Source organism: Lineus longissimus, chromosome 1 (assembly GCF_910592395.1).
Source record: "Lineus longissimus chromosome 1, tnLinLong1.2, whole genome shotgun sequence".
NCBI lineage: Eukaryota > Metazoa > Nemertea > Pilidiophora > Heteronemertea > Lineidae > Lineus > Lineus longissimus.
Genome location: NC_088308.1, coordinates 12,438,592 through 12,456,987, shown reverse-complemented (window position 1 = coordinate 12,456,987; position 18,396 = coordinate 12,438,592). Strand labels below are relative to the sequence as shown.

Here is an 18,396-nt window from a genome sequence, read left to right as displayed (position 1 = left end):
AGCCATGGATTATAACAAACATGTCCATACATGTGATTTTTAATCAACTTTCTTTTGTGCTCCATTAGACAAGTGTAATTCATTGGAAAGTCTGTGACATTCACAAGCGGAGCGAGAGTATTTCTAGGTACAAAATTAATTCCTGTCAAAATGACATTTCCAGTCATTGACAAGCATAGTACACCAATGAGAGCTTTCACAGTTTTGTTCATTTATGATGTTTTTATTTTCTTTAGATATAGGTTTTGTCATTATTCTAAAAGATTAAATCCATAAAACTTTTTACCCTGTTTGGTCTCCTTGACTCCTGTGAATCTTATATAATTGTGATCACGATTTATCTTTTGTTTGATGACACTCGTCGCCCACACGGTGACTTCTTTCGATTCTGAGTCAACAAGTTCAAGCAGTGTTGATTCGCCTATCTTTGTACTTATATTTCTGAATGAGTTAATTCTATACCATGTGTTCACTGGAAGATCTTTAAATTTTAGATAATCTGTTGACTCTGTGACTCTTGATTCAAGTTCTTCGTTTGACGGAAAGTTCATTTTATTTACAAGAAAATAATTTTAGTTAAATATAGGTTTTGTCATTTTTGTAAATTTTAAAATTTTAAAATTTTTGAAATTTTGAAATTTTGAAAATTTTGAAATTTTCAAAAATTTGAACGATTTGGACAATTTGGATGATTTAGTGACTTGACTGAGAAATGACTGGAAACTATTTAGACTAGGATTTGACTGAGACTCTTTTGAAACGTGTTGACTGGGATTTGACTTGGAGATTTTGACTGGGATTTGAGCTTGAGTTAAATCTGTCACTTTTATACTACTCATGCCCCCAGGCTTGAATGACTAGATCAGTTACATTCAATATCACATCATCTAATTCTCAGCTGGCAACAGCAGCGCCAACTTCACCACAGGGCGCTTAAGTAGCCCACCAGCGGTTTTCAAGGTAACTACACGCACAAGTCCGTCCTTACCAGGATGAACCTGGACAATTCTACCCATAAGCCATTTCATGGGTGGCAAGCTCGGCTCACGCAATGTGACTAGATCTCCAACAGACAAGTTCTTCTGAGGGGTATTAATAAACAGAGAAACAGAGAAACGAAGAAATCGAGAACTTCCCATATCGAGTAGTTAGGCCTTAAAACCTATGTCTATAATGTACAGCGTGAAAATAGACTAATATGCTAGCCTGGTTTCTTCTCCCACGATGAAAGTAGTTAAAAAATGCACTGGGTGGACAGGAGACCAGTCCTATCAGATCAATGGAACATTGTCCATTTCGCAAAACCACGAGGTTGACTGCATGGACTCTGGCATGTCTGGGGCTCTGCTAAGTTAAAATCAATCATGGTATGTATAATTCATGAGACAATGATAAACCGACGATATTTGCCTACTAGTAATGGACTGTAGGGCCTGTGACCTAGTCTATTCGGTGTGTGTGTGTAAGCCTGTGATGATGGATAGGTATGTATCCAGTACGGCGTGTACATTGAGGCCTAACTAGTCGATGGGGGAAGTTCTCGATTTCTTCGTTTCTCTGTTTCTCTGTTTATTAATACCCCTTCTGAGGCCGCGGCCATTTATTCCGTTGCTGCAAAGTGTTCAAATATTCTAGAGACCACCTATTCCAGAAATGTTGATGCAACAACTGCAAGTGCTGCCACCTACTTAGTCTATTAACTGGCACATCAGTGAGATCTGGTTCCGGCAAGGCATTAAGCTCAGCAGAGATGAGGAAATGTCCCGGAGTGAGGACCTGGAGATCTGATGGATATGTGCTCAGTGGACATAGAGGTCGTGAGTTTAGACAAGCCTCTATCCGACACAGAACCGTATACATCTCCTCGTAGGTCAAACGAGCATTTCCAATGACACGATTAAAGTGATGCTTGATGCTCTTAATCCCAGCCTCCCAGAGACCACCAAAGTGACTACCAAGTGGAGGAGAGAATTGCCAACTTATATTTTCTTCAGCCAAAGCTTTTGCCACGGTCTCGTTGTGTCATCTGGAGTCATACAGTTTCTCCAAGTCGCGCGGCATTTCTCGGTATCCACCGCGAAAATTGCTGCCATTGTCACTAAACACTGTCACAGGTTTCCCGCGGCGGGAAATGAACCTACGGAAGGCCGCCAGAAACGCTCCTGTAGTGAGGCCACAGACTAGTTCCAGATGCACTGCTTTCACCGCTAAGCATATAAACAATGCAATCCATGCTTTCTCAGTTTTGCACCCTGGGCCTCTGCCAATCCTAAGCAAGAGGGGGCCAGCGTAGTCAACACCGCACACAGAGTATACCCTCGCGGGCGTCAGTCTTTCAGCGGGAAGAGGTCCCATTTTCTGATGAATTGCGTTCGCGCGTTGTCTGCAACATACTACGCACTGACGCACAATGTTACGCACCAAGTTTCGCGCACCTATTATCCAGAGTTTTCGGAACAAGCTGGGTTTGGTTATTTGAGCTTATTTAGTAAGGAGCAGTGAGTTTGGCCATATGGAGGGTGTTCTCGACTTGTAGGGTTGTATTTGTGGGTTTGGGGTGGCAATGGTGGATGGTTTTTCTCCTGTGGTGATCATAGGGCTTTAATGATGTGGAAGCTCTCACACGATACTGCACATGTAAAGTGATTTAAGGTTATATGAGTTGATTTGGAGCTGTTTATACTGACATTCAGTTTTGTTGTAGAGTTTGTAAAAAGGGAAAGTTTTATTTGGACAGTTTGAGGTTTGGAGGTGAGAGGTGAGAGGATGCATTGCTTATGAAGGCAATGCGTCCTCTCACATCGTGCTGCAGATGTTAAATGGATGAAGCGGATACAAGTTGATTGGTTCTGTTTGTACTCACATTCAGATAGAAATGTCGTGGAATATCGGACAGTTGTGGTTGACGAGAAGAAGGATGCACTGATGTGATTTTGTCCCTGCTGCATTTGGGCACTGGAATGTGCTGTATGCACTGACGTCATAATTGCAAGAAGTTTGGTGCATGTCATGTTGTGGAACTTTCTGGGATGAAACATTGCACTTGTGAATGTTTTTGGGTATGATACGGCTGCTTCAAATCGTTGACAAAATCATGAAATGAGCAGAGTGGATGCCGGTCGGGCCTAGGCCCACACTAGTACTACTTACTTGACTTCAAGCTCGGTGTCATTAATTACTACAAGCCGCCCAAAGAATACACACGCATTTCTAATGGCTTATGTCACTTGAAACATGGCTCTTTCCACAAACTTACCAGTTACAAGGCGCAAACACCGAAAGTACCGGCAGCCGTGGCTGTCATATTTTACCGCACGATGACATGAGCATACACGTGCATACACGAGGTGTACAACGTCATAAAATCGTGTGTGGTGCAACGTCACAAAATTGTGCAATGTCTGCGTCGTCATCGGATCTTGCTAAAAATTATCAGTTCACAATTTCGGACGCGTCATCAGTTTTGATATTCACCGATAAAATCCTTTTTTTCTTCTAAGTCAAATTTCGTCCGCGCTCCTTTTCACCGTAAACTACATTGAAAATTATTTTGCTAACTATTCCATGCGGTTAAACCGATTGGAGCGGGTTCTATCATAGATAACTGGAGGTCGAAATCCACAACCAGGAATATGACTTATGAAACCATTTGAAGCGGTCCGCAAAAGCCTTCGTCGTGAGGTGGTGCCGCCTGTCGGCGGTTCCGGGACCATTGCGTCCAGTATCTTTGGCGCAAGGAAGCTAGCAGCAGCTGCGGTCCAGCATGCAAGTTGCGCTTATGTTCAGCGCCAATGATCAACATTGTCAGCTTATGCTTAGCTGGTAATAGAATCGGATGTCGTGACGCGAATTTGAGCGTACTTTCCTGAAGTCTACCTCCAACGCAGAGAACATCCTCACTATTCAAGAAGGGGCACAATGCCTGTAAGTTTTTTGAGACCATAATTTCACCAGCTTTCAGCCTCGCGATGTCCTCACTGAATTCATCACTCTGTGCCTGCTTAATCCAAAGCTTCAAAGCACTGTCTAATTCAGCACACGTAAGCGGACCCTTAATCACATGTTTCCCAGGGTCACGTGCCTGTAGCCATCGTAAGCAGCACGCGCTAATGCGGACAAGCTTGTACAGAACTGAGTACGGAAACAAGTCAAAAGTCGCCATCACGCTTGATTCCACTACATTTGATTCCACTACATGTACATGCGCCGTAGCTGTGTCAATCCTTGTCGATTTCATTTCACGCTTGGTTTCAACACTGTCACTGACACGATGCAACTCCGGCCAATTTTCAGAGGATTCCGCCAACCAAGCTGTACCATGCCACCACAGATCGTGAGTGACTAGTTCAGACGCGAGTATACCACGTGACGCGCAATCGCTTGGGTTCCCATAGCCAGGACAGAACCTCCATTGCGACGCGTTCATCAAACTCTGAATTTCGCTGACTTTATTGGCAACGAACGTTTTCCATCTGGTAGGATTCCCGTGGATCCAATCTAAAGTCACAGTCGAGTCCGACCAAGCATGAAGTGTCACATGAGCCAATTTCAACGCCGTCTGTACTCTATGCAATAATCTAGCTATGAGCAATGCTGTACATAGCTCCAACCTCGGCAACGAGATCTGTTTCGTTGGCGCTACTTTCGTTTTCGAACAGACTAGAGTCACTAAGACAGTACCATCCATCTGAAGAGTACGCAAGTACACGACGCCCGCATAGCCTTGTTCGGAGGTATCGCCGAATCCATGCAATTGATATTCCACAACCTTGATACCAGTCTTAGGCACAATGCATCGATCCACCTTCAAAGTGTCCAACATTTTCATGTTCAATTTCCAAAGTAACCATGCGCGCAGCTCAGTGTCTGGCAACACATCATCCCAGTTGAGGCATAGCAACCACAGTTTCTGAAACATTGCTTTCGCGCACATCACTGTAGATGCCAATAATCCCAGTGGATCAAACACCTTATATGTCTCTGACAGTAACTTGCGCTTTGTCACATTATCAGGGTTCTGGTCTTCACTAACACCGAAACCTACTCGGTACAGAAATGAACCAGATGAAGAGTCCCATACAACTCCAAGTGTTTTTCTCACTGGATTGTCCAGTGTATGTAGGTCCATATCCAAGACACCATCATTAGATTTCTGTACCGACTGAATAAAAGCAGGGTCATTGCAGATCCATTTTCTAAGCTCAAGATAAGCACACTCAGTAATACCATCAAGTTGACATTGCAAACAGATGGCACTAGCTGTATCCTCTGCCCCAGAAACCACATCATCCATATAGAGATCATTCTCAAGCACAGGTGCTGCAAGAGGGTAATTGTCCTTTTCATCATGCGCCAACTGCTTTAGCACACGCTGTGCTTGGTGTGGAGACGATGCAACTCCGAAAGTCACAACAGTCATTCGATAGTCACCGATATCATCTGTACGGTTGTCTCGCCACACAAAACGATAATAGTCCTTATCAGAATCTGCTAACCGAAATTGCCTGTACATCTTGGCAACATCTGCTGAAAGCGCCACTGGGTGTTTCCTGAATCTCACTAACAGATCAAATAGTTCATCCTGTACTTTCGGCCCAACCATCAATCGGTCATTCAGTGAGACACCAGTTGATGTTTTTGCAGATGCATCAAACACAACGCGTAATTTAGTTGTAGTGCTAGAGTCTTTGATTACATAATGGTGAGGCAAGTAGTAGCTTTGTTTTCACATTCATTGTCAGATACTTTTTCTGCATGGCCCATTGTAAAATACTCATTGACAACGTCCCTGTATTGCTTTTGTCTTTCCGGAGTACGCGCTAATTTCCTTTCCATCTGCAGCAGCCGCGATACTGCCCTTTCACGACTATGTCCAAGTTCAGGTCCATCTTTGAAAGGGAGTGCTACAACATATTTGCCATCATCCCTGCTTACAAGTCTCTACAAAATGCTCCTCGCACTTATTTTCCTCTAATGATAGCGCGTTTCGCGGTTCAATGGTTTCAACTTCCCAGAACTTTCTCAAGAGATCATCAGTGTTCGATTCAGATGTGTCAAAGTGACATATATTCTGCCGAGGCGTACTACAAGCCCTCCCCACCTTGCCAGTCACTATCCAACCAAACACAGTCTTTTGCGCCACAAGATCAGGACCTTTCAACATTTCAGCCATTAAAATATTCGGGTAAAGATCGGCGCCAATAAGCATGTCCACAGGCCCAGGCGTACCACAATGCTTGTCAGCTAATGTCAGGCCTTGTAACTCTGGCCATCCACTGACCACAACCCTCTGTTGAGGTAGATTACCAGTAATCTTGTCCATAACATAAGGTTGGAATACTAAGCCACGCTCCCAGAGGGTACCAGCTGGTGTCAATTCACACTCAACAATGGGTGATTTCAAAGTTGGTTTTGGTTTTAGTGTTGGGTGTTAGTGTCAGTTTATTCTTAATTTCTACCCCTAAAAACCTATGTCTGGATAAGACCTATCGAGGTTTTAGTTTAACACCAACACCTGGTTTTATCTAAACACCTAAAACCTGGGCTGAAACTAAGAAGAGGTTTTATTCTGAGGGTAAAACTAACACCAAGACGGACAGAGATAAAACCTTGGAAAAACCAAACACGCATGTGTTTCCCTATTGTAACCGCTTCCGATCTATATAAATTTGGTCTTCTTCTTTCACGTCCATCATCATTCCTATCAGCGTTCAAAATACCAGCAACTACTTCTTGAAATGGTACGAACAACATGATTTTTTTTTTCTTCCGAACACCAACACCAACTTTGAAATCCACTCGTTGTTAATGCCTGAGGTGTTAGTTTTATTGGTAATACAAAATGCACTACAAATCTTCCAAATATAACACCGAGCTGGGATTAAGATCAGACCTTGGTGTTCCAATTGGTTTCAGTGTGAAACTAAAACCTAATTTGAAATAGGATAATGCTAAAACTGAGTGTCAAAACTAACACCAGAACTGATTTCATTTCTGGTGTTGTGGAGAGTTTCAGTTTTAGTCCCGGTGTTAGTTTTTGACACTAAAACCATCCCTTAGTTTTAAGCTTAAACCGGACATAATGCTAAAACCAACAAACACCGACTTTGAAAAAGGATGAAATTAAAACCCACTTCATTTCAATGCTGGTTTAATCAAGGGTTTTAGTGTTCCATTTAGTTTTAAAACTAAATCTAAAAACTGACTTTGAAATCACCCATTGTCCGAAACAGCACCTTCAGTACAACCACCAATACCACGCACCAGAACTTCACATTTTGCTGTAACCCTTTTCAAGCGAGCGCGTTGCACAAAGGCTGACGTAACCAGAGTTATCTGCGAACCTGAATCAATCAAGGCACGGCATGGTAACTGACCATTAGCAGCGCGAATCTGAACCAACGCTGTTGGCAGTAGAGTTTCAGTTCTGTCCTCAGAACTCGCAACGTACACATGAGAAGTACCGGAACCGGAAGCCGCAATTTTCTGCACCTCACCTCATGGTTACCGAAATGTAACACTGGATGGTGTTTTTACTACAATGGCTACAACTTGCGGGTTTCGGACAATTTACGATATAATGCTTTCGAGAGAAACAATTCAGGCACAAGCGTAAATCGCGCACTTTGTTCTTGCGCTCCTCCGGAGATAATGCCAGAAACTCGTTACATTGCGGTAATCTAGGGTCACCATTACAGAGAAAGCACTGATCCGGTTTGATGCCGAGTGCATTACATTCTGCGACCGACTACTCCCATTCGAATGCCACGTATCTGATGAGGGCCGTTTGCGCTTTGCTCCTTTCTGCTCCGACAATTCCATCGCGCTAGCAAACTCGTTCAAGAATTTTACCATATCCTCGAATCTCGGATTTTTAGCCGTCGAAACATGCCGTTCTCATTCCATCCTCGTCTCCCGGTCCAACTTGACTTTCAGCACGAACACCAACCACGAATTCCACGATTCCGTAGGCTCCTTCAGATTACGTAACTCTTGAACATTTTCGTATAGTTTTGCTCATAAGTTTCGAATACCATGTGCGTTTTGCGATTGCATCGGAACGAGATTGAATACATTGTGAAAATGAGCATCTCTGATTTTGCGCACATTGTCATACCTCATTTTCAACTGATCGATTGCGATTCCATAATTCTCATCCTTCAAGGTCAAACTCTTAACCAAATTGAAAGCCTCGCCCTTGAGACAAGACTTCAGATACTGCAGTTTTTGCACTGGTTTCAAGTTCTTTCGATCATGCACCGCACAGACGTAAATGTGAAAGAATTCTGTCCACTCAGTGTAACCGCCACTAAAAGTTCTCAAGTCCAGTTTTGGCAATCTAGCAAAACTGTCAGCATTATCAGCCGATTTTGGTTTGCTTACTATGTCTTTGAATGTTGCAAGTAACTTACCTTGAGATTCAACCAGTTCTTGTGTGCTCTCCTTTTGTGATTCAACCAGCTCCTTTTGCGACTCAACCAGCTGTTTAACCAATGCCATCACTGTCGGATCTGCGGTTTCGGGCACCAATTTCACGTCAGGAGGAAACAAAGTAGTCCTTATTTTCGGAACACGTATCTTGAAACGCTCCGTATGACTTATAAATGACCTCCAAGTCCTTTTCCTTGGCTTCTTAAACTAATTCCTCATATAGTTTTTCGTACCGATCCTTATAGTTCTTTAGTGTTTTGGTTAATTCCCTTGTGTAGGGGAATATAGGGATGTGGATTTGTTTATTTCTTGTAATTAGCACTTTTTGCCTTTACGTTCTTGGTAGGTTCGCATCTTAACCTAACAAATGTAGTTTTTGCACGGTTACGATATTGACGTCAATAAAGTTAGCGTTAGTGTTTCTCGTAGCACTTCATAACCTCTCTATTATCTAAATGTAGTCGCGGCTTGACTATTAAGCTCGGTATAATAGCAGATCGATAGACGCCATCTATGAAATGATATGATAACTGGCATCTACCCTGGTTCCCTGTCCCGTTTATACTTTTTCCACGTGTTTTTTGGTATCAGAAAATAATAATAACTATTTTGCTGTATATTGTCACGTGGAAAGAAAAGCACGCGACTTAAAGCCGACCTGTTTATGTAAAGTGATAATTAGAAGGTATATAGTTCAGGAAATGTTAATAAAAAATCCTTCCATATCGTCTTTTGAGAGCATTTTTAATTGTAAAAAAATATATGCCTACGTCACAGAGTCTCTGCAATGGTCATTTTTATCACGTCTCGCACAGCCAGAAGTTCTTCACTTATTAGTCTGGCGCATGCCAGACCATCTTTGTATGAGACGTTTTCCAGCACGATGTATGTGGGCAGAAGCAACACTGCGCAAGACTATGATTACCTCGAGCAGGGGCTAATAATAGATTCTGCTTATGAGCATGCCTTCCTCATTGAGTTTCTCAGAATGGTCCATATCGCGGGAAGCTCGGGACGGCATGGTTCTTCTATTAAGTATATGCCTACGTCACAGAGTCTCTGAAATGGTCAATTTTATCACAGTAGTCTCGCGCCGCCAGACCTTCTTCACTTATTAGTCTGGCGCAAGCCAGGCGTTCTTTGTACTAGACGTTTTCCACCACAATGTATCTGGCCCGAAGAAACAATAGATTATGCTAATGAGCATACTTTCTCATTGAGTTTTCCTAGAATGGTGCTCATCGCGCGAAGCTGCTTAAACTAATACCAATAGGTCCCGCGTAGTGGCACTGAGGCGGCCGCTGTAATCAAGAGAGTGAGTGGTTGAGTCACTCTAGAAGCTACTTGGACATAACAAATGGACGGACCTAACCAAAATTACTTACATTTTCGCATTGCTACAATGAAAGACCTAATACTGAAACCACATGTCTGTTGACTGTGCTTTAAGAGAGACTGGCATCATGCCTAATCTCTCTTAAAGCATAGTCAACAGACGCCACTATACCCCCTCACACTCAGAAACCACAAACGCCCACCCCTTCCTGCTACCTTAATACTTCTGGGTCTTGTAATTGTGTTCAATATAGGGTGCAGGTTCATTTTTATCTGCCCAGTAGCCATAGAGGAGTCGACGTGTTCACTTCAGTTTATTTCGTTTAATTATATTTCGGTCGTCACATTTTGGTGCCGAAACCAGGTGTTCACGGAACGTTTGCAAGGTTGCAATTTGAAGTTTCTGTTTCTTTAGTTTTTGGGGACATGGACGGGGCGACAGCTAAAAAGCTGCGAAGTTCAACAAAAGGGTGGCTGTCTCGGGCGGCGGACGCCCTGCACACTTTCGTTAGAGTCACCGGTATCAAGGGAGACGTAGAGACATGTGACACGTTACTGATAACACTAGATAATCGTTTGGTGAAGTTCGAAGAAGCGCAGAAACGGGTCGAGTGTTTCATCACGGCTTTACGGGCAGATATCGAAGTGGCGGCCACGATTCTACATAAAGTACACAACACACGAATAGGGGCGTCCAAACTTCGGCGGCAGCTCGTAGAGGCTGATGATGGTGATGGAGCAGCCGGCGGATCAAAAACAGGTACTGTGACGTCTACTGTCCTTCCTCCAAAAGCTGTGGCAAAACAAGACGTTCGTCGTCCACTCATTGAACTATCAAAGTTCGATGGCGATGTGACGAAATGGCAATCGTTCTGGAACAAGTTTCAGGCGCTTGTACATTTGTCGAACTTACCCGTAATTTCTAAGTGTAGGTACTTAGGGAGGCCAAATCGGCAATATCCGGGTTTGCCATTACAAGTGACAATTACGCTACTGTTTGCGAGATATTAGAAGAACGCTTCAGGCGTAAGGAGCGAATCATATTTTGCAACGTTCAACAACTGTTGATGATCGGAAATACGCGCGTACATTGGTGATTGAACCCCCCTCACACAGAAGGATTATGTTATACAGGGTGTCTCATAAAAAGGTAATCCTAGCAAAATGGGTTAATATCTTTAAACAATACTTTCTACAACTTCTCTCATTCCAGCACATTAAAGTAGAAGCTATGAGCTTTGTGTTGATGCCATTGCAACGTCCAACTTGTTATTCATGACTGAGTACCATGGTCTTGAAAAAGACATGCAGAAATCACCTTGTTCCTGGTCGAATGAACCATCGACGTATATTGGCTGAGACAATCGGATTTACGCCATCTGTACGTCGATGCACGGATATCAGCAAAACCGCGTAGATGAAACCACGTGGAAATGTACATTTGCATATCAAAGAACCCCGAAAAAACGCTACTACTATGTGCACATTTAATAAAAAGTGAACATGTATCTACAGAATCTACCACATTAATGTATTCTTTATCTATCTGTACAGTGTTTATATGCACCAAATTCAAGAAATCAAGTCATATTTGGACATACATAATTGACGAGAAAATCGCAAAGCCGGCATCTTTCGCCATCAATATTATTGTCACGTGCAGTAAGAGAGTCGTTCTTTACCCAAGTCATTACCCCTGGCAGCAATATGTGAGGAGGTGACCGATAAAGAATAGATAAAAGCACAAATTACATCAAATTTCTCAAAAGGGTCATTATTCTTTTGTAATGTAATCGTATTGTATTTGAATGTATTTGAATGTATTTGAATTTGCATTATTCCTGTTAAGGGACAGGCAGGCTCTATGCAGGACCGAAATAGGCACCGGTGAGAGGGTTTGATCCGACTGCGGCATTGCCCGGCGCATTGCGGTACGCTACTGGCCTTCAGGCCAATACTCGCTCGCCGACCCACAGTTTCGCTTTGGTAGGCGAGTAGTCCGCGCACTCCGCCAACTTGAGCGGACCAATCGTCCGACTAAAAACGCAATGCGCGCGCTTTCGTCCAGGCAGTGACGGATCCGCGTGTTGTTGACGCGTTTTTATTACGCTTCAAGTCATACTGTACATGTAAAAGTTTCCATTTCATCTTTTTGCCTCCAAGGCCACCGCTTCGACAACCTTCAACAGACTTTTTCACCTTCGTGTACTGATCTCTCAGGTATTTCCACCTCTCTTTCATGTCTTTCCAGTGTCTGTCATCAAAATGGTGACCAATGGATACCCAGCTCCCCTCGCACGTGCTGTGATCCGCGTACTCAGACAGAGAGCTATTGTAGAGGTTTGGATATTTCCGAACCTGTTCTATCAAACGTTCATCTTCCGTCTAGTAGAAAAGGTTTTTCCTCGAAGACATAGCGATAAATGTCGACTTCAACAACCTGAATGGAGGCGTAATGCGGAAAAGGTTAAATTCGGGTTATGTCCAACGGATTACAAACGTTTACGTATTGCGCACACGTTGTCCAATTGCAAAGCGCAATGCGAGTTTTCCACTTATTACGCAAGGGTCTCCAGCAAGAGAGCGGTGACCAAATTTTTCGTTCCGCATGTGGATCGGCGAGCGAACTGGCCTTTATGATTGGTGGCGCATTGCCCATTGCGGTACGCTGCTGGCCTCTTGATTGGTGGCGTATTCGTGATGCAGTGGCGCATTGCAGTTCATTCCCCGTCTCCTGGTATGGTTGGTTGGTTCCTGGATATAAACTGCCTCTCCCTTTAGCAGCGGGAGTACTAATAGTATCGATAAGTTTCCGAGAGTTGAGATTTCCGCCAGGAGCGTAAGTATGTTTGTTATGGATTCAGGATTTAAACAAACGAAGAGTGTGAATTATCTCGTGCGGATGTTCTTCCCTCGATCCCAGAGTTAGTTTTCCAAAGGTCGTAACCCCCCCCCCCCCAGTATAGGCGGGAGTATGGAACCCGATTACAGTAATTTCAGACAGATAAGAAAATAAATCTTGATGCTCTTTTTTCTTCACGGCAATTTTGACGATGTTAAAAAATGCGCAATTTTTCACAAAATGGCGCCGTTGTTAGCATGGTTAGCGGTTTACACATGTAACATGCAATGACATGTTTTCGCTAAGATGTAATCTCTAAACCTATTTTTAGACAGTCTGAAACGAGCCGTCTTCGATATCAAGTTGGTATCGAAACGGGCTCCAAATGCACTTGAGATTTTAACCAATTTCCGTCTATCGATTTGGCTTTAAAATATGTTTTTCATCAACCGCTAAGGGTACTTCTGAACATGGAGGTGTTTTAAAAGCAATTCATGTTATGGTTTAAACGCATGCACTGTGTTTATTACACACTCGATACGAAAACGTTTTTCTGGAGTAATGACAGCTGATGAGAGAGTTAAGACGGTAAAAGAAAGCTTCTTTGAGGTATTTGTTTTCTTAAGTTTTAAGACTACCTTGTTTCAAGTAGGGAAATTCAAGCTTGACATTAACCCAGATTACGTGGTTGAAAATGAAAGCATGTTCAATGATCAACAACACATCACTTTCTTTCAGATAAATTTTATTCCACATGAATTCAACATTTTTACAATTTAAGCCCCGTCACCCTCCACGTGACCCCCTCCTCTTTGGATGCATTTGACATGGTCGACACAATAACCTGAACAGCCCGTGTCATCATCTGTCATATCTATTTTATTTGGATGCACCTAATTCCATCCCTTCATTATGTAACAGACATTTCAAAAAAGGGTCCAAAAATCACTTCTTTTTATTTCATGTGCCTTTTCAAAAATTCACATAAGACCATGAACTGTGCATTATGACAATCATTTTTTGGCACTTGCAATTCCATAGAATGTGTTCGATAGTCATAAGTGATGTCCTTCGCTAACAATTTTTATGATATGATTTTAATCTCATCCATTATCTTTGAGAAAGACCCCAAATCCTTCATGTATGACCCGAGTTGGCCAAGGGCCATGTTATTACAATAAAAAACCCATCATATTAGATTTCCTATCATGAACAGGATCGACCATATTCAATGGGTTTCTAAGTAAACACTTCCTATTTTTATGTGGAAATCAACCCTCTGCTTATAATAGTAATTGAACTATCAAATGCTTTGAATGGCCCCATTCATAAAGACCCTGACTGACTGCATTGCTGACCACCAGGGGAGTTCTCAAAGGTCTCCAGCTGTCTGAAAAAAACCAATCACCTACAGCGAGCTAAAACTAGTCTTCAAAATGAAGAATTTAGCAGGAATTTTCTGTTTTAAAGCGAAAAAAACCTTTGTTGCATCATACATAGTTCACCCATACATTGTATAAAAGAACGAAATCAACATGGCCTGTTACATAATAAAGAGACAGGATTACAGCTGGTCCAAAATACAACAGGTACATTACCAACTAAATATAGCATTCTCTGCTGAAAACCACATTCAATTATCTTATCTCTGCGATATTTAAAAACACCTGTGGACATTTACTTCTGGGTATGACTGTACATAACTCCACATGGCCCCAAATGCCACTAACTAACCTTTTTGGCCTGATGGATCACACATGTGGAGAATGAATTGAAAACTTGATTAGTTATTAAATGTGCAAGTTTATTTTCAGCCAATACAATATACATGATAATTTGGAGTGATATCAAAATAATTGTACAATGCACACAGCTGATATTCTATGAAGTTACACTACATGTACATGTACAAATGTACTCACAATGACATTTGTTTCAAAATAATGCATTCAAAAGTGTTCATCCTTACACATCACAATTAGCAGTAAATCTTGTGCACATTTTCTGATGCATCCAGTACAGTGTACAGTCAAGCTTTCCCTCGCACTGAAAAAAGATAACGTGCTCAGTCGCACTTAAGTCCCCTCAGCTTGGGTGCAAGTTGAAGAATGTATCATTCATAGGGGAACTGTTTTTACATATTAAGGTTGTAGAGATTATGATGTTGAAGCCCTCAGTAAAACCCGAAGTTGGCTGAGCTGGAGGACAGCTTGCTCTATCACATTGAACCCTGAGTGCTGAGTGGCAGTCACCATCTTCTGCAATGGTGCTAAGGTCAAATTAAAAATATATGTTTCTTGTCTGGAGCTGATTGAGCAGACATTGAAGTTTGACACATATAATGTGTTCAATTTAGAGTACTAACCAGTATTTGGAAGTTGTAAAGTATGATACACAGGTGGTGTAAAGGCATTTCATAAGCATTATGTATCCATTTCGTATACAAAACATTTGAAGCAGATCAACACTCTTAGTTTTTCTTTGTTGAATTATTCATCTTCACAAATGGCATTGGGTCATTTGTTTCATTAGAATTACAAAATGACCAAGAAAGGGGAATACATTATGTGTTTTGAAAGTTGATAAGATTTTGAGTTCTGCCCTCTATATCAGCAATAAAGGGTTGAGAAATTGCCCGGACAAACATTTCGAGTAGCGCTCCCTAATCAGCTACAAAGGGTTATAAGGAAAAAAAGAATGGCACAGCGCACATGTTAATTGCTGGATAGATACACACACACACACACGCACACGCACACACACACTGAAGGCCTACTATTGATACACACTGAGAAATTGCCCGGACAAACATTTCGAGTAGCGCCCCCTATATCAGCCACGAAGGGCAAAAATGAAAAAAATAATGGTGCAGTGCACAGGTTCGTTGTTGGATACACGCACCCTGTTAATATAAAAAAACTACTGGCCTAGACAAATGTTTTGTATAGAGCGCCCTCTATATCAGCCTCGAAGGGTTGAATAGCGCCTCCTATATCAGCCACAAAGGGTTGAAATGAAAAAATAATGGCACAGCGCACAGGTTCATTGATGGATACACACATCCTGTTAATAAGAAAAGCCTACTCTTGCTAGGCACCGAGAAATGGCCCGGCCAAACTCAATGATGGACGGACAGACGGACGGACCCTGTCACTGACGACAACACCCCGAAGGCTGATATTCGGCCTCGGGGTAAAAACAGTCAGAAGCCTAAAAAAACTAATGTTCTCAAGTAATGAAAAGGCCAAGGGACATTGTGCTCATCTTATAGATATTTGATGGTTAAGAATACATGATGGTTAAGAAACATGCCATGCTATAACACATGTTAAAAGCCAAATCGAAATTTTATGCCATTTAACCTCAGTGACCTTGAAAAGTAGTTAAAATCACAAACACATGTGACATACAATAAAGGATGCTATCGTTCTGGCGAAAAATATTTCAAAACAAGTTTGAAATATTGAAACGGCCAAGGGCCATTTTGCTCACCGCATAGATACATGTATTTGGTGGTTAGGAGTTCATCCTGCTCAAGAAACATGCTACATGTATTGTATATAGGTCAAACCAAAGTCGGTATGACATCGTTACTTGCAGAATTCCTACCATAAAAATATCATCGAAAAAAAAAGTCACTAATAAGCGAGTTATTGCTCTTTTTACCTTTTTTAGTTTTGGCCTCCTGGTGGCCAAGTCAGGATTCAGATCGGATCGAAATTCGGTGTCCGAGGTAACATGATGTAGGGAGTCGTGAGTACCAAATTTCCAGTTCATAGCTTTATTGGTTAAGAATCGTGCCATAGGTACACTCAAACGGACAATTACGCCATTTGACCTCTGTGACCTTGAAAATTAGGTCAAAATCAAAAACCCGTATGATATGTGGTGATCCTTACTAGGAGAACCTACCATAAAAATCAAAAACGTTATCAAAAACGTTATCAAAAACGAGTCACTCATAAGAGAGATATCACACTTTTTAGATGTCCACTTCTGGCCCCCTGGTGGCCAAGTCAGAATCAGATCGGACCGAAATTCATTGTCAGAGGTCACCTGACCTGGGGGGTCATGCATACAAAGTTTTGAGTCCATAGCCCTAGCGGTTAAGAAACCTGCCACTGTTTTTGAAATAGGATAGGATGGACGACGACGACGACGACGACGGACGATGGACACTGCACTACTGAATATGGACTCACCTGGTGAGCCAAAAAAGTTTTTTCATAAGGATTTTTTAATTGACTGATAACATAATGAAAAACTCATGCATTAACATTCCTGCCATAATGTATAAATAGAAAACAAGATTTCTGATAATATCCTGAAAACCGCATTGGAATTGGTGCACTAGTTTGGGAGATTTTCATTCATTCATCATGGGTTTCCGGGGCCAAATCATTTATACGCTGGGACCCCCAACGATCACAACCTACAAGATCACAACCTACAGGTTGTATGCCTGTTTGAAAAGATACGTCTTAAGTGCTCGCCGAAAGGCCCCAAGCTCACCGATTGTTCAAAGCTCAGATTGGAGCGAATTCCAAAGCGTTGGCTAAGACACTTTAAAGGACCTATCACCATACAAAACAGTCTTGGATCTTGGTACAATTAATGTGGATGCCATAACTGACATTACATCAGCAAGATGATACAACGAATGTACCGTAACTGTAGACTGTATCTGGTAAAGCACTGCCAAATCTAGCACCAACAGCACATTATGGCAAGGAGAATGATCCTCATCAGATTTAGAACGCTTGAAATCCAGGGAATCCAGCAAATGCTTCTGAGGCTGAAACAAAAATTGTTCAATTAGAATACCCTATTTCAGAAACTCTTCTGTAAACAAAAGGCACCAATAATTAGCATTACACATTTTACCATCAGAGCAGCAGTAAGAAAATTCCTCTGGTGGGGGAGTTTCAAAAATTGAAGCCCTCCAACACTTTTATTTCGCACTTCATTGAATAACTGTACAAAAGTACAATCATAGAAAATTGCATCTGGTATAGCTAAAAATTAAATGGCAGGGGCCATTGTGCTCACCTCCCTCACTCACATTTTAATGCTTTTCGATTTTAGCCACCTGGTGGCCAAACGAGCAATCAAACCGGACCGAAATTTATTCTACAAGGTTTCATAACATACCAAATTCAAGTCAAATAGCTCCAGTAGTTACCATCCCGAGGAAACCAGGGGTTAATGTTCACTTCTCCGGCCTTGCATACAAACCCCTGAGACATTCGCCCTCATTAGGTGAAGTACAGACATACATCACCTTTAAGTCAGCACATAGATTAAAATATCAACCTCGGTTCTAGTACTGTACTTCTATGATTTGCATGAATCAAAAGCGCACTCAGAACTCTTAGAATCGAGGTTGCAGTGCACACCTCAAAGGAGACACTGCTCACTAGTTGTCGGCATGATGAAATGCGAGTCATTCCCCAAAGCAGCGATAACATTCAAGCATAGTGTAGGACTACTATACTATCACTACTATCCACTGCGCCGGATAATGAATGCGAGATTGGATATCGTTTTTGAAATTCCTTGACTCAAATGTAAGCGACGCTCTGATTGGGCGCACTTACTTCAGCGCTGGCTACTTCACAAAATGAAGGCGAATGTCTCAAGGGTTTGTGTGCAGGGCCAGAGAAGCGAACATTACCCCCTGATTTCCTCATGATGGTAGTTACCAAACGTGCCACCTTCCGCCATTTAACGCTATTTGACCTCTGTGACCTTAAAAATTAGGATATGAGGATATGTACACAGCATGTTGT

General features: G+C 42.1%; 2 protein-coding genes across 3 annotated transcripts in view; both read right to left on the bottom strand.

The window, feature by feature from the left end:
• Window positions 1–3,637: 3,637 nt before the first annotated feature.
• LOC135498615 (uncharacterized) lies at window positions 3,638–5,602 on the bottom strand. Its single transcript, XM_064789348.1, has one exon. The coding sequence runs from the start codon at window positions 5,600–5,602 to the stop codon at window positions 3,638–3,640; it is 1,965 nt and encodes a 654-aa protein (XP_064645418.1).
• Window positions 5,603–13,396: 7,794 nt separating this feature from the next.
• The window catches only part of LOC135488372 (uncharacterized), a 149,449-nt gene continuing 144,449 nt past the window's right edge, over window positions 13,397–18,396 (bottom strand). For both annotated transcript variants that reach the window (XM_064772972.1, XM_064772964.1), the window contains one exon: window positions 13,397–17,402. In XM_064772972.1, the coding sequence (XP_064629042.1) occupies window positions 17,359–17,402 (44 nt within the window). In that variant the 3' untranslated portion in view covers window positions 13,397–17,358. The remainder of the gene's footprint in view (window positions 17,403–18,396) is intronic.

Excerpts from the sequence above, each read along its gene's own strand:
- LOC135498615 (XM_064789348.1), bottom strand. The coding sequence starts at position 5,602 with ATGGTTGGGCCGAAAGTACAGGATGAACTATTTGATCTGTTAGTGAGA.